Source organism: Chaetodon auriga, chromosome 5 (genome assembly GCF_051107435.1).
Source record: "Chaetodon auriga isolate fChaAug3 chromosome 5, fChaAug3.hap1, whole genome shotgun sequence".
Classification (NCBI taxonomy): domain Eukaryota; kingdom Metazoa; phylum Chordata; class Actinopteri; order Chaetodontiformes; family Chaetodontidae; genus Chaetodon; species Chaetodon auriga.
Window position 1 is genome coordinate 3,702,425 of NC_135078.1, and position 20,294 is coordinate 3,722,718.

Sequence of the window (20,294 nt, forward strand, 5' to 3'; positions counted from 1 at the left end):
CGCACGCCCAGTTTAATTATTTACAAAATAAAAGCCTTCCGTTTGGAATAGAGGACAGTGCCATTGGCAAAAGCAGTAAATAATATTCAATAAAGTGTAAAAAGTGAAATACACACAAATAATACACACTATTTGAGTAAAAAAAAAACCTGTTGAGTGTTTCAACAATGAGATATGAACATTTTGACAAGTATGTTCATTCTTAAACCTTGGGCATGTTTGACAAAATGATGTCAACTTGTAACTTTTCCTGAGGTTTCAGCCAAATCTCACTGTCTTCATCACACAACTGTCATGATATGACCTTATTACAGAACTTGAGTCACATGATAACAGGTTGCCATTTAAATTGAGTCATACACTGACTGCTGGGCCATGTCTTGACTACATTCAGGTAGTCAGCACTTATCATAAACCATTCAACACCCAAGATCTCTGCAGGTACAACTGGAGCTCTCCTGAGAGGAAGATTTCATGGACAAGACAATACTTCCTGAACAAGAGACTGAACAAACAGCAGAAACATACAAAAGTCAGAGTCAGATTTAAAGTATCTGTTCACAATTTTTCAAGAATTTTGGTGGGCTTTACATCAGTGGATCTTAGATGTGTCTTTCTGAGGCTCCAGTTCTGCTGCTGAATACAGGCCAGCAGGCTTTTATTCTGAAGACAACATGTCAAAGCCGGAAGCTTAGTGTCTATTATTCAAGTCTGACTTGCTGTGTCAAAAGCTATTTTATGATGCACAAATAAAAGTATTTGTGTGTGTGTGTGTGTGTGTGTGTGTGTGTGTGTGTGTGTGTGTGTATCTATATTTACCATTTCATATTTAAACATAATATATAATGATTCCACGGTGCAGCTGCTGGAAGTTGATGAAGAGAGAGGAAGGTACAGAGCAGAGTGATAAATTAAAACTTCTGCCTGGTGTCCACAGATTTGACAGGAGCCCGTCATAAAGGAGTGCGTTTCAGTGGAGAAAAAGTGACAGTTGGGTTGGTGTCCATGAGAGGGCAGCAGAGGAGAAGTAAACAGCACATCAGCTCCTCGATGAGAGGGGACAAAAGAATTTGTGTTCACAATGTTTCTCCAAGCAATGTTTAGTTTCACAGATTCCTGTGCGGAAACATGATTAATTACTTCAGGAGAAACACCCAGAACACAGAAATTAGGTGCTAACACATCTGGAGTTTTCAGAGAAGCCTGGTGGGCTGTATCAATGCACTGATGCTGAAGGGAATTACAGTGTTTGAATTTGCAGCAGGGCCAGATTACTGTAACCCTTAAACTTGGGAGTCCAGGGCAAAAATGAGTAGTGGGTCCCAAATGAGGACCTTCTGGAGTCAAGAGTTTTAAAATGTAGTGATTTATCTTCTTACACTGACATCCTAAACTGTTTGATTGAAACTTCTGGATAACTGACAAGGCCTACATTTAGTTTCTCTAATTTCTGTGTCTGTTTCTGTGGATAAAACACCTCTTTTTAGGTAAACAAATACATCTCTACACACTAAGCTCTCCAGCCAACAAGTTATTGAAAACAGCTGGAAACTAGTCACCTCTAAAAATCCATTTTATGGTCCAACAGGTAGGCCTGGGTTATCTGCCAGAAATGTCCTACTGTTCACTATGAGGATTTTCTTGCTGGTGACATTATAATCAGTAGTAAAGTAGAAAATTGCCATGGTAAACACCCCATGGTAGTACTTTAGCAACCTATCATGAGTATTTCATATTTAGAATCCAGTAATTTTAAACTGAATAAATAGAAAATTTCTGCCAAAGAAATAAATAGTTATGAAGGATTCAGTGATGTCTCAATTTTATGTGTTGAGACATTAAGTTGACAGAAAGTAGCTGACAGTACCAGTAAAATGAAAAAATAATTCCTGAAAAAGCCAGGTAGTTCAAACATTTATCTCTTGCTGTCGCTGACTCAGACTTAAGACCTCGGTATTTCAGGGTTGGCTGGAGCCCTGGTGGAGAGGTATTGTCGATTCGAAAGCTCGTATCTGCCATTTTCCCCCACGTGACCTGAACGCACCACCGCTGGAAGGTGGGAGTTCTCCTATTTTAAAGAGGGTGTGTCTCTCCGAGAAACAGCCGTCAGTTTGTTACTCTGCTGAAGTTTTTTTCCAGACCATACCTCCTCGGCCTGAGTGCTTTCTACCGCCCGTCTTTTCAAACTTCAGTGAGTTCAGGTTCATGTTGGAGAGGAGGTGAGAGGAGTCTACAGCTCTGCACGGATTTCCTGCGTTTGTCTCAAGCGCCAGTTGTAGACCACAGCAGTAGAGTCAGTCTGGGACGTTGAGTTTCATCCACCATGGGGGACGTGATTTCCAGTCACCTGGATGAAGCCAAGCGGGAGATTATCACAGGTGAGGAGCGTTTTGTGGAGGTGTGTTTGCTGCGTGCTGTTTTGGCCTTTTGGCACATGTGCGTTTTTACGCAGCGGGCTGTGTGAACTGTTCTACACAGCCTACATGAGAATGAGATCATTTTACCAGGATATTAGTGTGACTCTGGCAGTTCTTAATGTTTTTTCCACGTTAAAGATTTCTTGTGTAGGCGTCTTTGGTCGCTTGTGGAATCAGTATCGATCTGCTGTTGCAGTAAACACGAGGTTCAGAGGCAGCAGAGCAGGGGACAGCATTTTAAAACACTGGGACTGAAGTGTGATCAATCCCCTTCCAACCTCTGCAGGTGATTTTGAAGGATCCTGAATAAGTCATAAAATCAATCTTTTATGATTGAAACAGTCCAAAACATTGATTCATTTATTCAGTATTTCCCTGTTCATGTCATTTACTTGTTTTGTGAGTATCTATCTATCTATCTATCTATCTATCTATCTATCTATCTATCTATCTATTTATTTATTTATTTCCCAGTACAAACCATTGTTGGAATGTCCCAGAGTCTCCCCTTCATGATGGCCCAAAGCTGTTTTCTCAGAGCTTTTCTGTGTCAGTAATGATTTTCTTGTGAGGAACAAATTGGATTTCTTAATTTTTCTTGGCCTGGAAATTGCGTTGTTTTAACCTGAGTTGTGGAACTGTGTTACTTAAATATGAAAAGTGAGTGGCAGCCACAGTGATTAGCAGTCTCTAACTATTTTCATTCCTTCACTTATCAAAGTAAGAACCCTGAAAAGATAGAAGCTGCTACCATATCAGCCTCAGCTCTTATAAATGAGCATTTGACCTTGTTATTTGGCCTGTTTGAACCTGCTCAGTTTTAAGTGAAGTCAGATTCTGAGCAGAGTTGACTGTAGCAGATTAGGTACAGTACAGTGTGTGCAGGAGAGATCATGGCATGCTAATCCTCACTGGGTATCAAAGGCAGTGGTCCAGATATGTCAGAACAACCTCTTTGTAATTCTGACTACTGTTAATATTATTGATGAGTGTGGAACTAGTGGGGCAGCCAGGCTGTGATCAGCTGATGTTTCTGAAATTTTAAACTGAATCTTGGATGTTAAAAAAATCTCTGATGTATTTTTCCTATACTTTTGGGGTGGAGTGTCATTTGATGTTTTTCATTACTAGTGCTGATACTTTTATTGTGAATACTATGACATTTGATCATGACTGAAATAGCTCAACAAACAGGACATTAGCTGCCATGAAATGAATGGTCCCCAGAGGATGAATCTTACTGACTTTGGTGAGGATCAGGTCAGAATTTTAGTTTGTCTAACACGCAGTTTGTCCAGATACCTGCTAAACCAATGATGTTTGAATCAGCTTCACTTGCACTTTGTGTGTGGTGCTAATCGTTGAATCTACTATGCTAAATGTTCAGTTCGTGAGCTTGTTGCCATCTGCATTTAGCTGCTGACTTGACTTTAAACTGTTCTCATCTTGTTTCCAGTTTACCAAAAAAAAAAAAAAAGCCCATTCATGCTTAATTCATGCAGCCATGCAATAAGTTTTCCTAAATCAAATCATATTATAATGGCAAAAAGCTGATTCAAATCAGAAACTCTTACATCAAAGAACACATAAAGAAGACAATAAATTTGGCAAGACATTAGATGTCAGCTTTTGGTACTTGACACCCAGCCCCATGTAATGCACAGAGAATGAGAGGAACGGGGAGGTGGGTCAGTAGGGGCCCAAAGCTCATTTTTGTTAGCCCCAAGGGTTGTTCTGCTGCTGCCCAGGCCTATGTACTGTAGAATTCTATATTTTAACACTTTCAAAATGATCTGTGCAAATAATTACTTTATCCCAATGTGACTGATGGCCCCTGTTTACCCTTCAGATCCACCGACTTTACTGTGTTAAATTGACATTCCACTCTCGATTTCTTCATAAAGTTTTACGACACATATAGCCGACTACTTCTCAGGAAGAAGTGGAGAGAGAAAGCTATGTTAAAGGCCAAGCATCATCTTTTTTTTCTAATGCTCTGAGTGGCCAATGCAGAGTGAGGCGCGCGCGTGCACACACACACACACACACACATGTATCAGATGTGGAATCTGAGGAATGCATGAAAAAGCATGTGTGTCTATGTGGCTGGATGGAAACCTCCTCCAGGCCTTGAGCTGCACAGCAAGCACCACACAGTCTCTGCAGCCAAGACGAGCCCAGTGCCTGGCTGCCTTCAAGGGAAGTGCCTGGATTAGTCATTAAAGCACGCCACAAATATCCACACATTCACTCACGTTGGTCATTCCTGGTGTGCAAGAGATGATTTTGATAAAATGCATATTGAGGACATGACTTCCTGTTAATATGTAGCTTTGCAGCACCATTATATAAAGGTGTTTATGGCCAGCTGATGAAAGTGGCACACCTTACTGACTGTTAGATAAGCCTTGCCTTGATTTCTGATAAGAATAGCAGTGGGAGTCCCTGAGCGGAGTCATACAGACCCAGCTAACATGTTCCACTTCCCTCATAACCTCCAGCATGAGGTCAGCTTTGGGAGGCGGGGTGTGGGGGTGTGTTGAGCGTGGAAATGACCAAGATCACATGGCTAACCTCTCATTTCCTCTTTGGAATCTGACATGAGTGCACATGTGCGCTCCAGACAGGCTTCTGTGGGAACTTCTAATTTTTGTATTTTTCTGAATGTTTTCATCTGAAAATGGTCAAATATTCACTAGCTGCTAAAAAGAGCAAATTTTTTGGTATTGCCACTTTTATTGCTCTTTTTAACATGTATAGTGTAACAAATATTACAGTCACAACAACAAATGATCAAGTTCGCTGTATGAGTAAATATTTAAATTTAGTTAAGAGAAACCATTCATTTACCAACAATTCAACACCCCTTGAACATGGAAGACAATTTCCTTCAGTCTTTGTTCTTTTTTTCTTTTTTTTTTTAAAATCTATTATGGGACCACAAACTTCATAAATTAATGAATTTCTGTAAAATTATACATAACATTTTTATATCGATTGACTCATAACACATAGCTCTTATTAAGAAAAATCATTATTGATGAGGGGTGAAGGTTTAGAGACATCCATCAAAAGAATAAACAGTGTTGCATGAGTTCATATGATCCAATTATTATAGTCAGAGTTTCAATACGGACATGACAAAAGCACATCTAATTCCCACTTTCACACAGAGTTTCTTTATGTAGTCATACACAGAGCAGTGCAAGCTTGGTCAGTGGGTGAGGGGCCAGGAAACAGGAAATCCTAACACAGAGTGTTTTTCCCTGGCTCTGGTTTATCTTCAGGCTCTGGAGGGAGTGTTAAGTGGTCAACAGGGTGGCTTTCTGTGGCCTGGCGAGGTGTGGCGCTCTCACCTTCAACACACACGCCGCTCGGCACAGAGACGCTTGTTCTAAACAGGTTCAGGTGGCGGAAATACCTGTTCCTGGGACCCCACAGTACATATACATACACTTTGTTGGAGACAGAGCAGGTATGAAGGCAGGAATGATCTCATGAGGTAAAACTCAACAAGCAGAGCCACAGAATGTTTGTGGTGACGTTACAACACAGTGAAAGCCAGAAAAAAGGGATAAATTATAGAGCAGTCAACTTCATGAAACCTAACTTGCTACTTCAAAAAATAAAAGCTATCTCAACAAATCTTTCAAGTTGGAGCTAACTAAACAAGCCTCTAACTATCATGTTGAGTTAGCCAGTGGTCTGACTTTCCAAGATCAGGAAACAAATATGTCATTCTTAAGGCTTCCAGTATCATAATATGTTGTACTATTCAGGTTTCATTACTACGACAGCACCGTCAGCCAAACAGTCCTGCAAAGGAAATGTTGTTGCCCCAGGCAGATTTCACATGGCCATTACAAAACGATGCATGAAAAATAGTTACCATTGAATTTTGACAATATGTTATTGTCTTTGAATGCCGTTGCAGCTACAGCCGAGTCAGTGGTGAAGACTTTTTCCTGAATACTGAATGTTGTGGTGGACAAGTTTTAGGCTGCTTGAACAAAACCAGCCCACTTTGAAGCTGCATCATATATTAATTTATTTTGGCTACTTGGGAGACACACAATAAGATGTGAACAAAACACTGACATATTATCACCTTATAAAGTTGATATCTCTAATGTGCTGCTAACAGTTGATCATGTAAGCTATTTGGAGTTGCCTCTTAGCAAAACAGTCTGAGGGAATTTAAGTTTCATTCTGGTAAGCAGTGTATATGTCAAGGGATTTCACTGTGAAAGGTGAGAGCAGAAGGCACTGATTCTGTAATGTGCTGCCGTTGATAATGCAGATGCAGGAAAGGGCTGATGTCTTGGGTGCAGACTACAGCGCCTGTTATTTTCTAATACTCCTATGTAGGCCTATAGGCACAGCTCATAACTGTCAGCTACACTTCTTTACATTCTTATTCACACATTAAACAGGAATAAAGCAAAGTGAGCATTCATTCAGAGTCATGTCTCTGTCCACCTGACGCCCAACATTCATTCCCCTTGTCGTTTTGTTTTTGTTTCCACTCCTGAGGAAAGGTTCTGTCCGTTCAGCAGCTAAATGCTCCTCTTTGTTCACAGTGGGTTTATCAGAGCTGCTTTTTTTGTTTGTTTTTTACTGAAAACAGCTGCCTGCTGCTGCTGGAAACAAGGTTAATGAGAGTGGAGTTTGTGGGCAGGAAAACCAAAATGATTTGCGAAATAAGGCTGAAAAAAGTTCAGTAGAGCCAGAGCTGTAATAATTCAGGCCTGGAATCTAAAGTTAACCCAGGCCAATTTCCACGCGTGCATAACCGACCACATACTGACTGAACTGCACTAACATCATTAAGGCTACAGGAATACTTATTTATACAGATCATTGTGCACTTTAGGAGTGTTTGTTCCTCAGAGCTCTGAGTGGACTTGTTGATCACCGTCAGGCTCTGCGAGCTCTGAGTAACTGGAGCTACTTCCACCAGACAGAAAAGAGCATTCAGGTCTTTCTTTACAGTATTATTTCCACACATACACGTCTCCTGCTTTCCTGCAAAGGTTGATGATAGCTTTGACATTATGATGTGCTGAGGCTGGTCCTGCTAGTCTTTTTTTTTTTTTTTTTTTTTAACCAACACTGGCATGATTCTCTCCACCACCAGGAGGTTGCACGACCAAATCCTCACACCACAAAAACAGCTTCTTCCCGGGTGCAGCTGACCGCACCAACACGGCCCTCTGACAGACTCCCACCCCCACATCTTCCATTTTCAAAACAAAAAGTGCATACTTTTTAATAATATGCAGTACTTGCTTTTTGTTTTTAGTTTCTCTTACTATGTTTATTGTTGTGCAACAAAATACAGTGGCGAGTTCCTTGTAAAGGGAAACCCGATTCTGATTCTGTTATCAATATTGTATGTACATTGTGTGCTGCAGAGTTACGTTCATTTGACTCTGAGGACTGTTGTCATTACTTAGAGGCATCAGGGCAAATTATTTGTTCGGCTCATGCGAGTATCTCCAAGAGAATTAACTGATTCCATACTGATCAGCAGTGATGGTCCACTCTTGTGAGCCAGGAAAAAGCCTTGGATGAGCATTAAAGTTTGCCTGTTGGCTGATGTGAACTCTGAAAAAGTTCAAAACTGAACATATCTCCTGCCCTGCCTCTAATTACCTCAGTAAACATGTTTAAACCAAACTAAATCTGCTTTTATTTGGCGCCCCAGATCCTTGCACAAGAATCACCGCTGCTCTGTTGCTTCAGCTCTGATGGGAACACAGTCTAAATTTATGAGTCAGACTGTGGGTCTGTCTCAATGGAATGTTTTTGTTAAGGCACCGTGGAGAAATGGGGAGGGGGGGTTCCTCTTATGGGTCTATTAAATACAAGTCTCTGAACTCTTGAGTCAGGTTTCTATGATCAAGATGTGCTGGAACTGTTGAGCTGACATCAGTTAAGATGAGCTGCCATGTAAATGAATTACATGTGGTGTTGGTTGGTTGGATTAGATTACCACAGCGATTGAAGACAACACCATAGTCATCATCATTAGAGCTGATAGCTGGCCTCAGCACTGCAGAGCCCCCTGGACAATTAGTCTGGTAGTTGGCTGCAACACAACAAAGACTCAGCGAGACTCACAGCAGCAGTTCATACAGCTCCCTGATATGTTCTTACAGCCTCTAAATCTGATATATTCTTAATGAAACATGTTTTTCTGAGTCTGTGAATTGGGAGAAGTTGTTGGCCCAGACACAGTGTAAATTTCAGTCACTGAGTTTTAGTGATATCTTCAATGTTCCAAAACATGGAAACAATGTAGTATCCTGGGTCATTTAACAGCATAATAGGTTTTGTCATTGCCATCCGTTTTAATTGTTTCCACTCTGTCCCGGAGAAAGCGTGTCTTTTCCTGCAGTTTGCTAAGGCTGGGCTCTGAATATTACATTACCCATGAGCATCGGTGGAAAATGGCTAAGTACATTTACTCAAGAGCTGTACTTAAGTAAACGTTTGTGGTACTTGTACTTGACTTGAATATATCAATGTCATACTACTCTAAACTTCTATTCCACTGCAATTCAGACATCATCACGGACCCAAGTACAGGAAATCTGCACCACAGATTGGCTGTATCTTACCGAAATCCTCCTTGGGAATCGTGTCTCTGTCCCTTGAATTTTTATGTAAACAGACTTGTAACTTTGACTTTTACCAAAAAAACCCAGCTATTTTCTAACCTAAGATTCATCACATTGCATTTGTAGAGTCTGCATGTTTGGGTTTAACTTTAGGCTTCCTGATTAGACCCAACCAGCACTGCCCAGAAAGACATGACTCAAATAGTCATCACAAATCCTCACACTGTTGTGAGCAGACACATTTTTGCAGCTTCTCTCTTCTGGCCATGAAATGTGCTTAATCAGGAATGTTCTCAGTTGGGAAGTAGATGGTCAGTGGAAATACTGAAAAGTTTGCTGGCGTCTACTAATGTAACTAGGACAGTTAAATAAGGGCAACATAATCTTTAAGTGTATCTCCCCCTGTCTCCAATTGTTTGAAAAGAATGAGGGTTTTTGATTCCCCTCAGCTGTCTGATGCGGTCTGGTTGTCATGTGATTACGCTGAGTGGCTTTTCCAAAAGAAGCATGTCAACCGTGGTGTGTTTCAAAGCAGCCTCTTTGAGGCAGCTGCTTTTAGTCCTGCCAGATGGATGAAACTGAAGATCAGGGTTCAGCTGATGAGTTTTTAAAGGCTGGTACTTGTTACAAATATTAGTACTGGTGTGAATATCTGTTGACTGAATTAACTGTTAGTCTCATCAGGGAACAGTCTGAAAAAGCATTTGAAACAGGACTTGCACAATAATAAAGACACAAAGGGTCTACATTTAAACTCAAACAATTTAAGTTACTATAACAGTTCTTTTAAGGTGTAATGTGAAAGATATGGCCAGATTTTTGGTTTAAGATGTTGAAAAAAATTAACTAACATTATCAAAAGAATGTGAAGAAGATGTCTGCATAATGTTGCAGAGATGTCCACTGGAGTCATCTGTCTCGTAATACTACTGTGTACCTCAAGAGGTGATGGTCTGATAGCTAAATAAACTCAAAAAATGTCAAGAGAAGAAATTTTCTTACCCATATTTTCCTTATTAAACAGAAAAATACAACTGTACACCTTCTAAATTCAAATTTCTCTCTTCTACCGAACATCTTTTACCAAAATTAACTGAAGTGCCTCATCATAAACACACTTCATTCAAACTCAACACAAACAATATCAAATTCACCAAAACCGTGTTGTCTTTGCACTGTTCAGTGCCAGCTCTAGTTGGTGATTGTTAGAAATAAACCCTTTTTCACAGAGTTAGATGTGAAAATCTACACTGCTCATGCCCAACCATCTTCTCGCTCCTCTTGATTCACGCCTCTCTCTGTCCTGCTGTGTCTTCATCATCTCTGGAGTCAGAGTACTGGCTTTGGTTGCTGTAAATCACCTCAGCATTCTAATCCCTGTCATCAGACTGTCCTCCATCGGCCTTGGAGGCTGTGCATGGTCCCAGTCTGACCGTGTGTGCTGGGAGGCTGCTGAGCCTGGTTCTGTTGTATGCAGTGTAAACACCAACGCTACGTGAGTGCAGGAGCTCCAAGTCTGGACATACTCAGTCAGTTAATAGGGCCATTACCTGCATGGTTAACTGACTTAATTAACTAATGGCAGCTAGTAGCTCTAGCCAAAGGTAGCTACAACAAAGTGTATAGTGAGCAGCAGTAAGCAGTTGCTCTGGTGGCATGCTGCCCTCCATTTGTTTAGAGTGAGCTTTGACAGGTGGCCAATTCTTGCACACTGCACCTTTAAATCTGAGGGAGGAGTAAGTTCACACAGCCTTTCTCATGGGTAGTCATGATCATATGGAGCTTAGTGCTGTGTGACTAAGATGAGTGTCAAACACGTACAAATGATTGCATTGTTTCTGTGTGCTGTGGGTATTTCATGAGTCAGCACTGACTCTGTTTTCTGGTCTGCCACCCATGATGCACTCACCCTGCAGTGCCCCAGCCCCTCCCACCTAAAAGGTGGAAGTGAATAAAAGTGCACTTATGTTTGAGAGGTACAGTACTCAAAATCACTGTTGCAATGGAATTTACTGTTGATAATAGATAACATTCTCTAGAGTCGGGCTTGGTGTTGAACATGAATACTATTTTGCTACTGATTGAAATGTGTCTGTCTCATAACACCTCTGGTGATGTCCTGTCATGAAGTGTGATGCATTTTTTGTGGTAGGGGGCAGAGCATGTGATGTCTGATTTGTGCCAACAGAATGCCTGAGAGAAGTAGTTCACTTTCTTTGGTTACCGGGATGTTTATTCAACGTAGTTTGCCTTAATCATCACACTTCAAACAATGTTGTCAGACACATTTCAAATGTATTCATCAAGTGAGACCAATTCTGTCCAGCAGTGACTCGCGTCACATGTCAGAACTCCTAATGGAACAGTTGTTGATAGAGCAAAATGACACATTTTCTGAGGCATTTCCCTTATCATATCTAGACTCACTCATAATGCTGCAAGGCTACCTTCCCAACGCCTTTAAAAGGCCGCTTAATATACATCCTGCATCAACCCAGATGCATTTCATCACCATAGTGCAGAGCTGGTCGAATCAAACAGTTTATACATCTCCCAACTAACCAACCTAACCCAACCTAATTTGAAGTTTATCTGTTTAACTCTGTAGGAGAACTTTGTTTAAGGACATCTGGAAATGGTAAAACCTGTACAAAAATTGCACAGTAAATTCAAAATCACTGATTTCCTTTTGGGTTTAGGGTATGGCTTCAGGGGGCTTTCTTCAGTCTGAACATGATACATGTCCCTACTGAATTTTGTACATGTAGATGTGAACATGTGTCTGAAATGTACCACAATGGCTATTTTGTTAAAATTTTGTAGGGGGTACTAATAAATTGTGGGACCCATATCAGGTATCAATTTGCACCAATTCTGTATGTATGTCAGGTTTTGTGAGTTTTCAAGCGTTCCTGGCTTATTCCTGTTACTTCCTGTTTCATGGCAAAATATCATAATTCACGTGCTACCAGTGCAACACCGGTCAATGAAAACTCACAAGTTTCACAATAAGGAGTTAGCAAGGTCTTAAGGCTTAAGGTCTTCATTGAGCAATTTTAACATATCCAACTGTAAGAACCATAAAATCTAGAATTTTTAACAGCTTCTGATGCAAAGTTTCGAGAGTTTTGGGACATCTTAAGCCTTTCAAAAATGCGATTCACGTCAACATTAAAAAAAAAAAAAATAATAAGTTGTGGCAGTACAATGGAGCCCTCGGACCAGTGTTCTTGGGCTGTACTGAATGCTTCATATCTTATGACCTTCATGTTAACAGAACCATTTTATTGCAATCAAAATCATGCAAGGTTCTGTGACACATTTTTTAAAGCCTTTTTTTTACACAGTAGTTAAAAGAAAACCTCCTAAAGGGAAGCAAATACAGAAGGGGTATGCCGTGACTCTTGTCCCAGACTTGTGACTTACCAGTCACGAATGCTGTGTCTGCTTATGCAAAGGTGTGGTTGTCAAACATAACTAAATTGCCTGACAAAGTTTGATGTCAGCCTTCTTTATGTAAAAGTAAAATTGTACAAGTTACCATGTATTTTTTTTTCTTTATTTGATAATAGCAGTGGCTGCTGTTAACCAAAAGTAACATAGTCTCTTTTTAAGAGTTATGCCATTCAAGCAGATAATATTAAAGGACACACATGTGGGTCAGGGCAGATCAATTGAATGGGATTCACCTACAGTAGCCATAACATGTACCTTCATCATTTACTATATCTGTGGCCACACAAAGGCTCAGCAGTGCAAATCTTCCTTTTACAAATGTAGAGTGTAAGAGGTTAGATATGTGAAGGCCAACCAGAGCTCCAAGCAAACAGCAATGATGTGGACTCACTGATGAAGCACAAAAACAGCAGTGTGAACTGCCATTCTTTACCCTCTGAAGTCTGTGTTTGACTTTCAGCTTAACATTTTCCCACATGAATTTCTCTTGGCTTTAAGGTCAGATGGCTTTGACATACGCCACTGATTTCACTGTCTACATCAGTGTGTGTGTGTGAATTTCATATTCAAGCGTTAACACAATACATTTGGACCATATGCATTGGTCAGATCTGTGAAACATTTTCCTGAACTGTGGAAATATTCTCATTTTTTGAGTCACTGTAATTGTTGATCTTTCCTGAATTGATTGATAAGAGCCAGATTAAAATGAACACTGACATGTCGGCTCTGTGTTAGCAGACCCTGAAGCTAAATGCTCATTGTGCTCATTGTTTCAAAGACAATGTGAAACACAATAAGCATCACAGTCATTGCGGAGTCATTGTGTAAATATGAAAAATGCCTAAAACTGCAATGTAGAATATTTCCTTACAGTGTGTGTGTGTGTGTTTTGTGTGTTTCAGTTCGGACCAGGGAGGTGATGGGGGAGTTTGGACATCTGTATGAGCAGCAGTATGCAGTGGCCCTCTTTAACAAAGTTCGCTTTGACATAGAAGGAGGAGGTGGCCCTCAACCCCAGCTACTGCACCGTAAGGTAAAATATGCTCCATCACTCTGCATGACCCTGAGCATAGAGTCCACACACAACTGTATGTGAGGCCTGTTCTTCCAGGAAAAGTAGAACATGTAAGTTCTAAGTAAGTCTTTTTTTTTTTTTAATAGCTAGGCAGTAATTTCGCTTCATTATTCAAATGAATAAACAATGCCTAACAACTGTCCCTGCCTGCCCTCCCAGCAAAAGCTCAGTGTTGTGTGTGTACCTGCGCTTGCTGTGTGCACCTGCGCACCATGTGATACTATCTTCATGTCTAACAGCTGAATTGGTTTTCCCTTTCTTGTTAACCAAAGACTCTGTTTCTGTATTGGATGGAGCTGAACTGAACATGCCACAGCCTGGCTTCAAGTGGCTTTGAGGTTTTAGGGAGGGACAGAAGCACATCGCTGTAAAGGAAAGGGGTGTGCTGGATTTCTGATACAAGACAAAACAAGAGCATCATTGCGAAACAGAATTCAGCACAATAGTCGTTTTAGCTAGATTATCCTGTTTTCACAATGGTTGGAAGCCAAAATTGTATCTGAAAATAAAATTTAATTAAACAAATAACATTTTTTTTAAATGGATTTTTTGCTTGAGCACGTCTCCTTTCTCTGATGCATCACCACATTAGTCACACCATGACAACTATATTTGGGAATAAACAGTACAAAATACATCAGCAGATTTTACAGTACATAGCATGAAAACAAATGAAAATACGAAGTGCCACCGAGTGTGAGCATGAAACAAAAGGCAATCCAGATAAGAACAAAATACCTTGTTGGCCACTTGTCATGAAAGAGGGTCTTGAGTCCTTGAAAGTCTTTCAAAAGTCTCTTTGACTTCAGACATCAATGAGTAGAACTTTGAATGCAACATAGCCTTGTGAGACATTTGCTCATGCTGAATTGTGTACAGTCCCTCAATGAATTTCACCATAGTGGTACACAAACAGCAAACGTTAGTTCCAGAACACAAACATGAAAATATAAAGAGCGAACTAATGCATTAGCGGCCTCTCTACATGTTATACATCAGCATAGTCCTTTGCTGTGTGGGACAAATCAGTTTGATCACATCAGATTTTTAACTTTTCATCAAATCACTTATTTCTTTACTGCTTAAAACTATGGAATCAATGATGAATCAGTTAGCAGTTATGCATCATGCACATAGAGCATTTATGCTACAGTACCTACGAACCATGTGACGATGTAGGACTCTTGTAGAAACCAGCTGGGAGAAGAGCGAAAACAGTTCAGTGCTCTTCTTTCAATGACGAAAAACTCTCCAGCTCTGTTATAACTGATGCTATAGCTGCATTTACGCTAACGTGTTTAGGGGCCTCCGTTGTTGTTTTCAAATGAAGTTGCTTCCCTCACTGTCATAACACATAAACCACGCTCGTGGCTGTCAGTAGTTCCTCATAAGATGCTGATTTGTCTGGACAACTGTGGTTTGGCTGCAAACGCATTACTTGAAACCTGGTCAGATAGCTTCTCGGCTCACATGATCTCATGTGATCTTGTGGTCTTGGGAATTCAGCATTAAAGTGTGTCATGCATGTATATAACTTTGTCTGCTTTTTACAGTCACACCTAGCACACAGACACTTACACACACAAGTTGTGTCTGGAGTCTGATAATGGCCTTGTTAAAGAGTGTAGTGAGGAATGCAGTTGGCTCTTTGGGAAAACAATGCTAACTGGGGGTCTTGGAATTAAGCCACAGCCGCTTATGGACTCATTTTAGATGTGTGTTTTTATTAAAAGTAAACATAGGCTGGCTTTTTCCCTGCTCCTCTAGCAATTAAAACACTCTTAAACCTGCTTGTGCATTGTACTGCCTTTGTGATGTGAAAGGTTCAACTTGAAATGTGTTTTCACCCACAGATTCCTCTGGAGAACAAATCCATCTTCTCTGGATCACTCTTTCAGTACCTGGAGGAGAACAAGAAATGGAGAAACCGCTTCCTCTTTGTTCCAGACTCCTACAACATCAACTATTATGACAACAAAGCGGTGAGCAGAAATAAAATTGGCTGTACAATCCATTTCAGATGATGCTGGTTTGAGGCGCTGTTTAACATGTTAACTCTCTGTCTCCACTACCAGTCCCATGACAGACACCTCAATCCCAAAGGAACCATCAACTGTGCTGGGTACAAAGTGCTGACATCTATTGAGCAATACCTGGATCTGATCAGCAACAGCCTGCCTGGTGAGGAGGAGGGTGGGAGGGGGCAACCTCAAGCTGCAACAAATTCTTGCTGATAATTTTATGCAGGTTCACCTTTTCCATGGCCAGGGGTCTCTTTAAAAAATGTAATAATAATTGTTGTACTCGTGGAAAAGCTTCTGATCATATCATCAATTAACTACGGGGCACTACAATTCACTGAAAATCCACGATTGTAATAATTACGTTTAATCATGATGAGATTATTAAGTTAAAGTTCTCACATCTGGAGCCTTTCTGCTGATCGCCAGTCTAATCCTGATTCATCTGTGTGTGTGTGTGTGTGTATACTGTGTAATATTCATTTGTTAGAAGGAAGATCTCAAGAAGTTTGAGTTTGGGAGTTTAGGGTGACTCGAAACATTGGGAGGAATGATTGATGGAAAGTGGACTAGAACTGTAGTGTTTGTAGGGCAGAGGGGCCCACAGCAAGGCTGCTGCTCATCTGAATGTCATGTTTAATCCTTTAAACATGAGAGCAAATAAGTTGTGTTTGAACCTGCCAGAGGCTACTAAGCAGGCTGCTGAGTTAAACTACCTGAGTGTTCTTTGTGTAAATCAATTAGGCTTAGGTGGAAGTCTTAAGCAGTGGAAAAGCACGCAATCAGGTAAATAGAATAGGACAAGGGATGCCTGTAGTATGATTTTTTTTTTTGTCAGATTATTATTGGCATCACTTAAGCCTTTTTATTGCTGCACCTCATCAAATGGAAACCTTAAGGAGACTCTTGAAGGGCTGCCATGACATGCAGGGCCAGAATCATGTGGCTGATGGGGTTTGCTATGCTAGTTTGCACATTTACTGCTGGCAGAACATTGTGTGTCGTTTAAAGAGGTTTTAATTTTAATAGTTTTAAATGTTTTAAGCATTTTCATTAAAAATGTCACAGTGGTCACATATCTAAATTGAAAATTGAAGATGTGTTTTGCATCATTTTATATCCATAGAACAGAAGTACCCTGACATACTGTGAATTAATGGAGCTCGACTGTTTGAAATCATGTGTTTGATTAATGCTTGACTGCACAACATGCATTAATAATGCTGAAGACATTACATTAACCTCTTCAAATGCATGTAAAGACATTCTGCATTCATTAGAGGAGCTGTAATATGCTTTGTGTTTCAGCAGTCATGTAGAAAGTTCAAAATAATTGCTCAGCATTTTTAGGTTGTGTTAATTTTTTCCAGGTGTGAAAGCCAAGTCGGGAAGTTCACCCTTCCTAAAGTGTGCTACCCAGTTCCCTCTGATCCTCTGGCACCCTTACGCTCGTCACTACTACTTCTGTGTGGTGACAGAGAAAGAACAGCAGAAGTGGCACGCTGTCCTCCAGGACTGTGTCAGACACACTAATGATGGTGAGTGCCAACTAATGATCAGCACAAATTCCTGCATCACACATGCTTACAAATGCACTGATGGACACAAAATGACTAAACACCATGATCTCAGGAGTTTACATAACTAGTGGCAGTCTATCTTCTTATATTGGTCATTATACTAATGCTCCCAATTAGCAGAAAGTTTTACTGATATGTAACACTTTCTTAAATGAAAAGGTAAACAATGTTGTAATTTGTTAAAACAAATAAAGATACTCTGATGCTCAGGGGCAGGTTTATGGGATAAATATGGACTTGAGTTCTTTGATCTAGTCTGTGGCTGCCCAGGGTTGCAAGCTCAAGGGATGAAAGCCTCCCCACAAGTGGCCTCTATGAGACTGAACTTCTGTGACTTAAAGATTTTGGGCAATTTGCTCTCTGTTCACTTGTCTTATTTGCTGCAGAGACATTTTGAGGAAAAATGGAGATTGCAGTGAGAGAATGTACGTTTTCATTCTGCATCAGTTCCTTCATTGTTCTGTTTTTAGCACAGCAGATTTTTCGTGTTGGTTAGAGCTCTGGAAAGTGCTTCATGGAAGTGCAAGTACCACCTTTCCAAGCTCCTCTAGAAACCTTTAATTTTATCTCAATTGATGAAATACCTGCTGATGCAACAATTCCCTTGGACTCCCCAGGATTGTTTCACTTTTATTCAGTGCAATTTCTTGATGTTTTTATATGCTTTTTCAGAGTAGGGGATTCTGGCACAACTTCACCTACTTCCAAGGTTAATGTAGAAAGAACAAACTCTAAAGAGGTCAAAACTCAAGCAACACTTGCAGCACATTAAACAACTTAATTGTTAGACCAATGTGTGTCAGTGGCTAAACCACTGAAACTCTCACACTGAAATGAAAATCCTCCAAACCAAAGCCACATATTATTTACTGCACTACATTCATCCTTAAAACTAAGAACACGGACATCATTTTAAAACTTCAAATTTCTTCAAAATGACCCATCCCTTCAAGAAACCTTTAAATATCTTCCTATGGTAACTTTTAAAGGAGGACGAAACATAAGGAACAGGGTTGAGCATGTCAGCATTCTGAAGTTCAGAACAGTAAGCTAATAACTAAACCTCTTCAAGGCAACTTTGAGTGTGGACCAAAAACCATAAGTCTTTTAACCACCCTACCAATGGAAACAACATTAACGTTAAGGACTTTACTGTGTGTTAAACAAAAATATTGCCTATATGATTTAGTGTCCATGTGGTGACACATGTACATATAGGTGAAGCATGACATTCCCTTAAAGAGCCTGTCAGTGCACAAAGGAGCTCCAGTAAGAGGAATGATTGCCAGTCCTGTTACAAGACATTTGAATGAAAAGCAACATCATTGTTTCATTGCAGTTTTCATCTATTTTTTTTATAGAAGTGATTAAATCCAGCCAAAGAGGTGGTATTATCAGTTTTCACAGGAAAAAGAGAGAAGCATTTCAGTTTATTTTGAGGGGGCATGAATGAGGACCGTCATGAGTTTTTATCATGGTTCTTAAATATCTCTCATTGATGTGGTTTTGTTGTGGCTTTTATGATGTATTTTTCATGATGCTTGTTGCTCTTCTTACTCTTCCTGTATGTATGAAAGTATTTTTAAACTCTGCCACATCAAATACGCATATTCTGAGTTAAGGCCTCTTCTGTACAAATTTAAGTATCACCCCCTTCTCCTGTGTTCCACATGTTCCCTATTGGACAGACACTCCTCTCTGCCAGTCCAGGACAATGATTAGCCACATGACCATATACCCAACCCAGCTTGTGTGTGGTTGTTAGATGATCGGTTGTCTTGTATTTTTTTTTTTTTTTTAACTTTCCACTTTTCATACCTACCCTATTTAAATGTGGATTGTTTGCTTTTTTCTGTGGAGCATCTCAATTCCAGTATTTTATCCAGGCCCTCTCCAACAGCCATGTATTTTGGGATACATTCCTGAAAGCAATATTTTGGATGCACTTTTGTTTGCACTCAATATCTTGCATCAGAACTGATGAGCTGAGTGTGTTGCCCAAATATGGTTAGAAAGTGAGAACACCCTCTGCAGTCATCCTTCAACTGAGTTGGAGCCCATTGTACATAACTGTCTCCATCAGAGGTCATAGCTGGTTTCCACAGCCCTTTTATAATTGCTTTTAACTACTACATGCATTCACATGTGCTGGATGGCTACCCCATGCATCCTGCATTCCTTTGGCACATTGGTTGCAATGAAGTCCATAAGCAGTGGTGGCAGCATAATTGATCGTGAAGTAAAGCCAGCAGCAGCCTCCAAACAAAACTCAACAACAGCGAAAAGTTTTAAATTGAAGCTAATGGAGTTTGTCACCAGTGCTGGTTTTTCTGCAGTGATCTCAGCAATGAAAATATAGTTAACAGTCACCACCATGGCACCACCCAAGGTGGTTGGTGGTTGGGGGTATGCTATGTTGTCGAAAGTCTGACATTTTCATTGAAGATATTCCAGTGTCAACCAGAGTTGATTAATTCTTTGCAAACTACCTTGTTAATATACTGAATATTTTAATACTTGAGCTGCACACAAAATACAAAAGCAGTGAACAAAGACATTCATAATGCAGCTTCTAGGCTACACATTGGTTAAAAGCAAGCATTAGCTTAGACATTAGCTTAGAGTTGATGTGAATTCTCAGAAAAATAATTTAACATCACAGTATGACTAAAGTGAGGATATAAAAGTGAAAGGAGCACAGTTAAGTAATGCTGGGTGGAAACACAGTGCCATCATTTTAGATCATCCCACCACCAACATCCACATTGTAAAACTCCTGTCCAGCAGTCAGTTAGACTCAATGAAAGCATAGTAAGTGATGAGCAAGATATCAGACATAGCCTTGTTGGTATTTGACAGGCTGCTGAAAGATGAAGTGGTTCTAAAGGTGTAGTCAACACTGAAGGAAGCAAGCAAACAGAGCGACCTTTAGGATCCTCATTTCTCCTCTTCCACTGTGGTTTGCTGTATGTCTGCAGCAGGCTAATGCTGGCTAGCTACTAACTCAAAATCTGAAAATGAAGTTCAATGTCTGATATAATGATTTAGTTGGTTTACAAGTGACCTAACTGCTGCAAAGTAGAGAAAGATATTTTCTAAATTTGGTTTTGGCATGTTTC

General features: G+C 40.2%; 1 protein-coding gene across 1 annotated transcript in view; it reads left to right on the forward strand.

Moving 5' to 3' along the window:
• Positions 1–2,156: 2,156 nt before the first annotated feature.
• niban2b (niban apoptosis regulator 2b) overlaps positions 2,157–20,294 on the forward strand; it is a 36,985-nt gene continuing 18,847 nt past the window's right edge. The window contains exons 1-5 of the mRNA XM_076729888.1: positions 2,157–2,378; positions 13,402–13,532; positions 15,428–15,556; positions 15,650–15,755; positions 16,966–17,133. Coding sequence (XP_076586003.1) covers positions 2,324–2,378; positions 13,402–13,532; positions 15,428–15,556; positions 15,650–15,755; positions 16,966–17,133 — 589 coding nt within the window. The 5' untranslated portion in view covers positions 2,157–2,323. The remainder of the gene's footprint in view (positions 2,379–13,401; positions 13,533–15,427; positions 15,557–15,649; positions 15,756–16,965; positions 17,134–20,294) is intronic.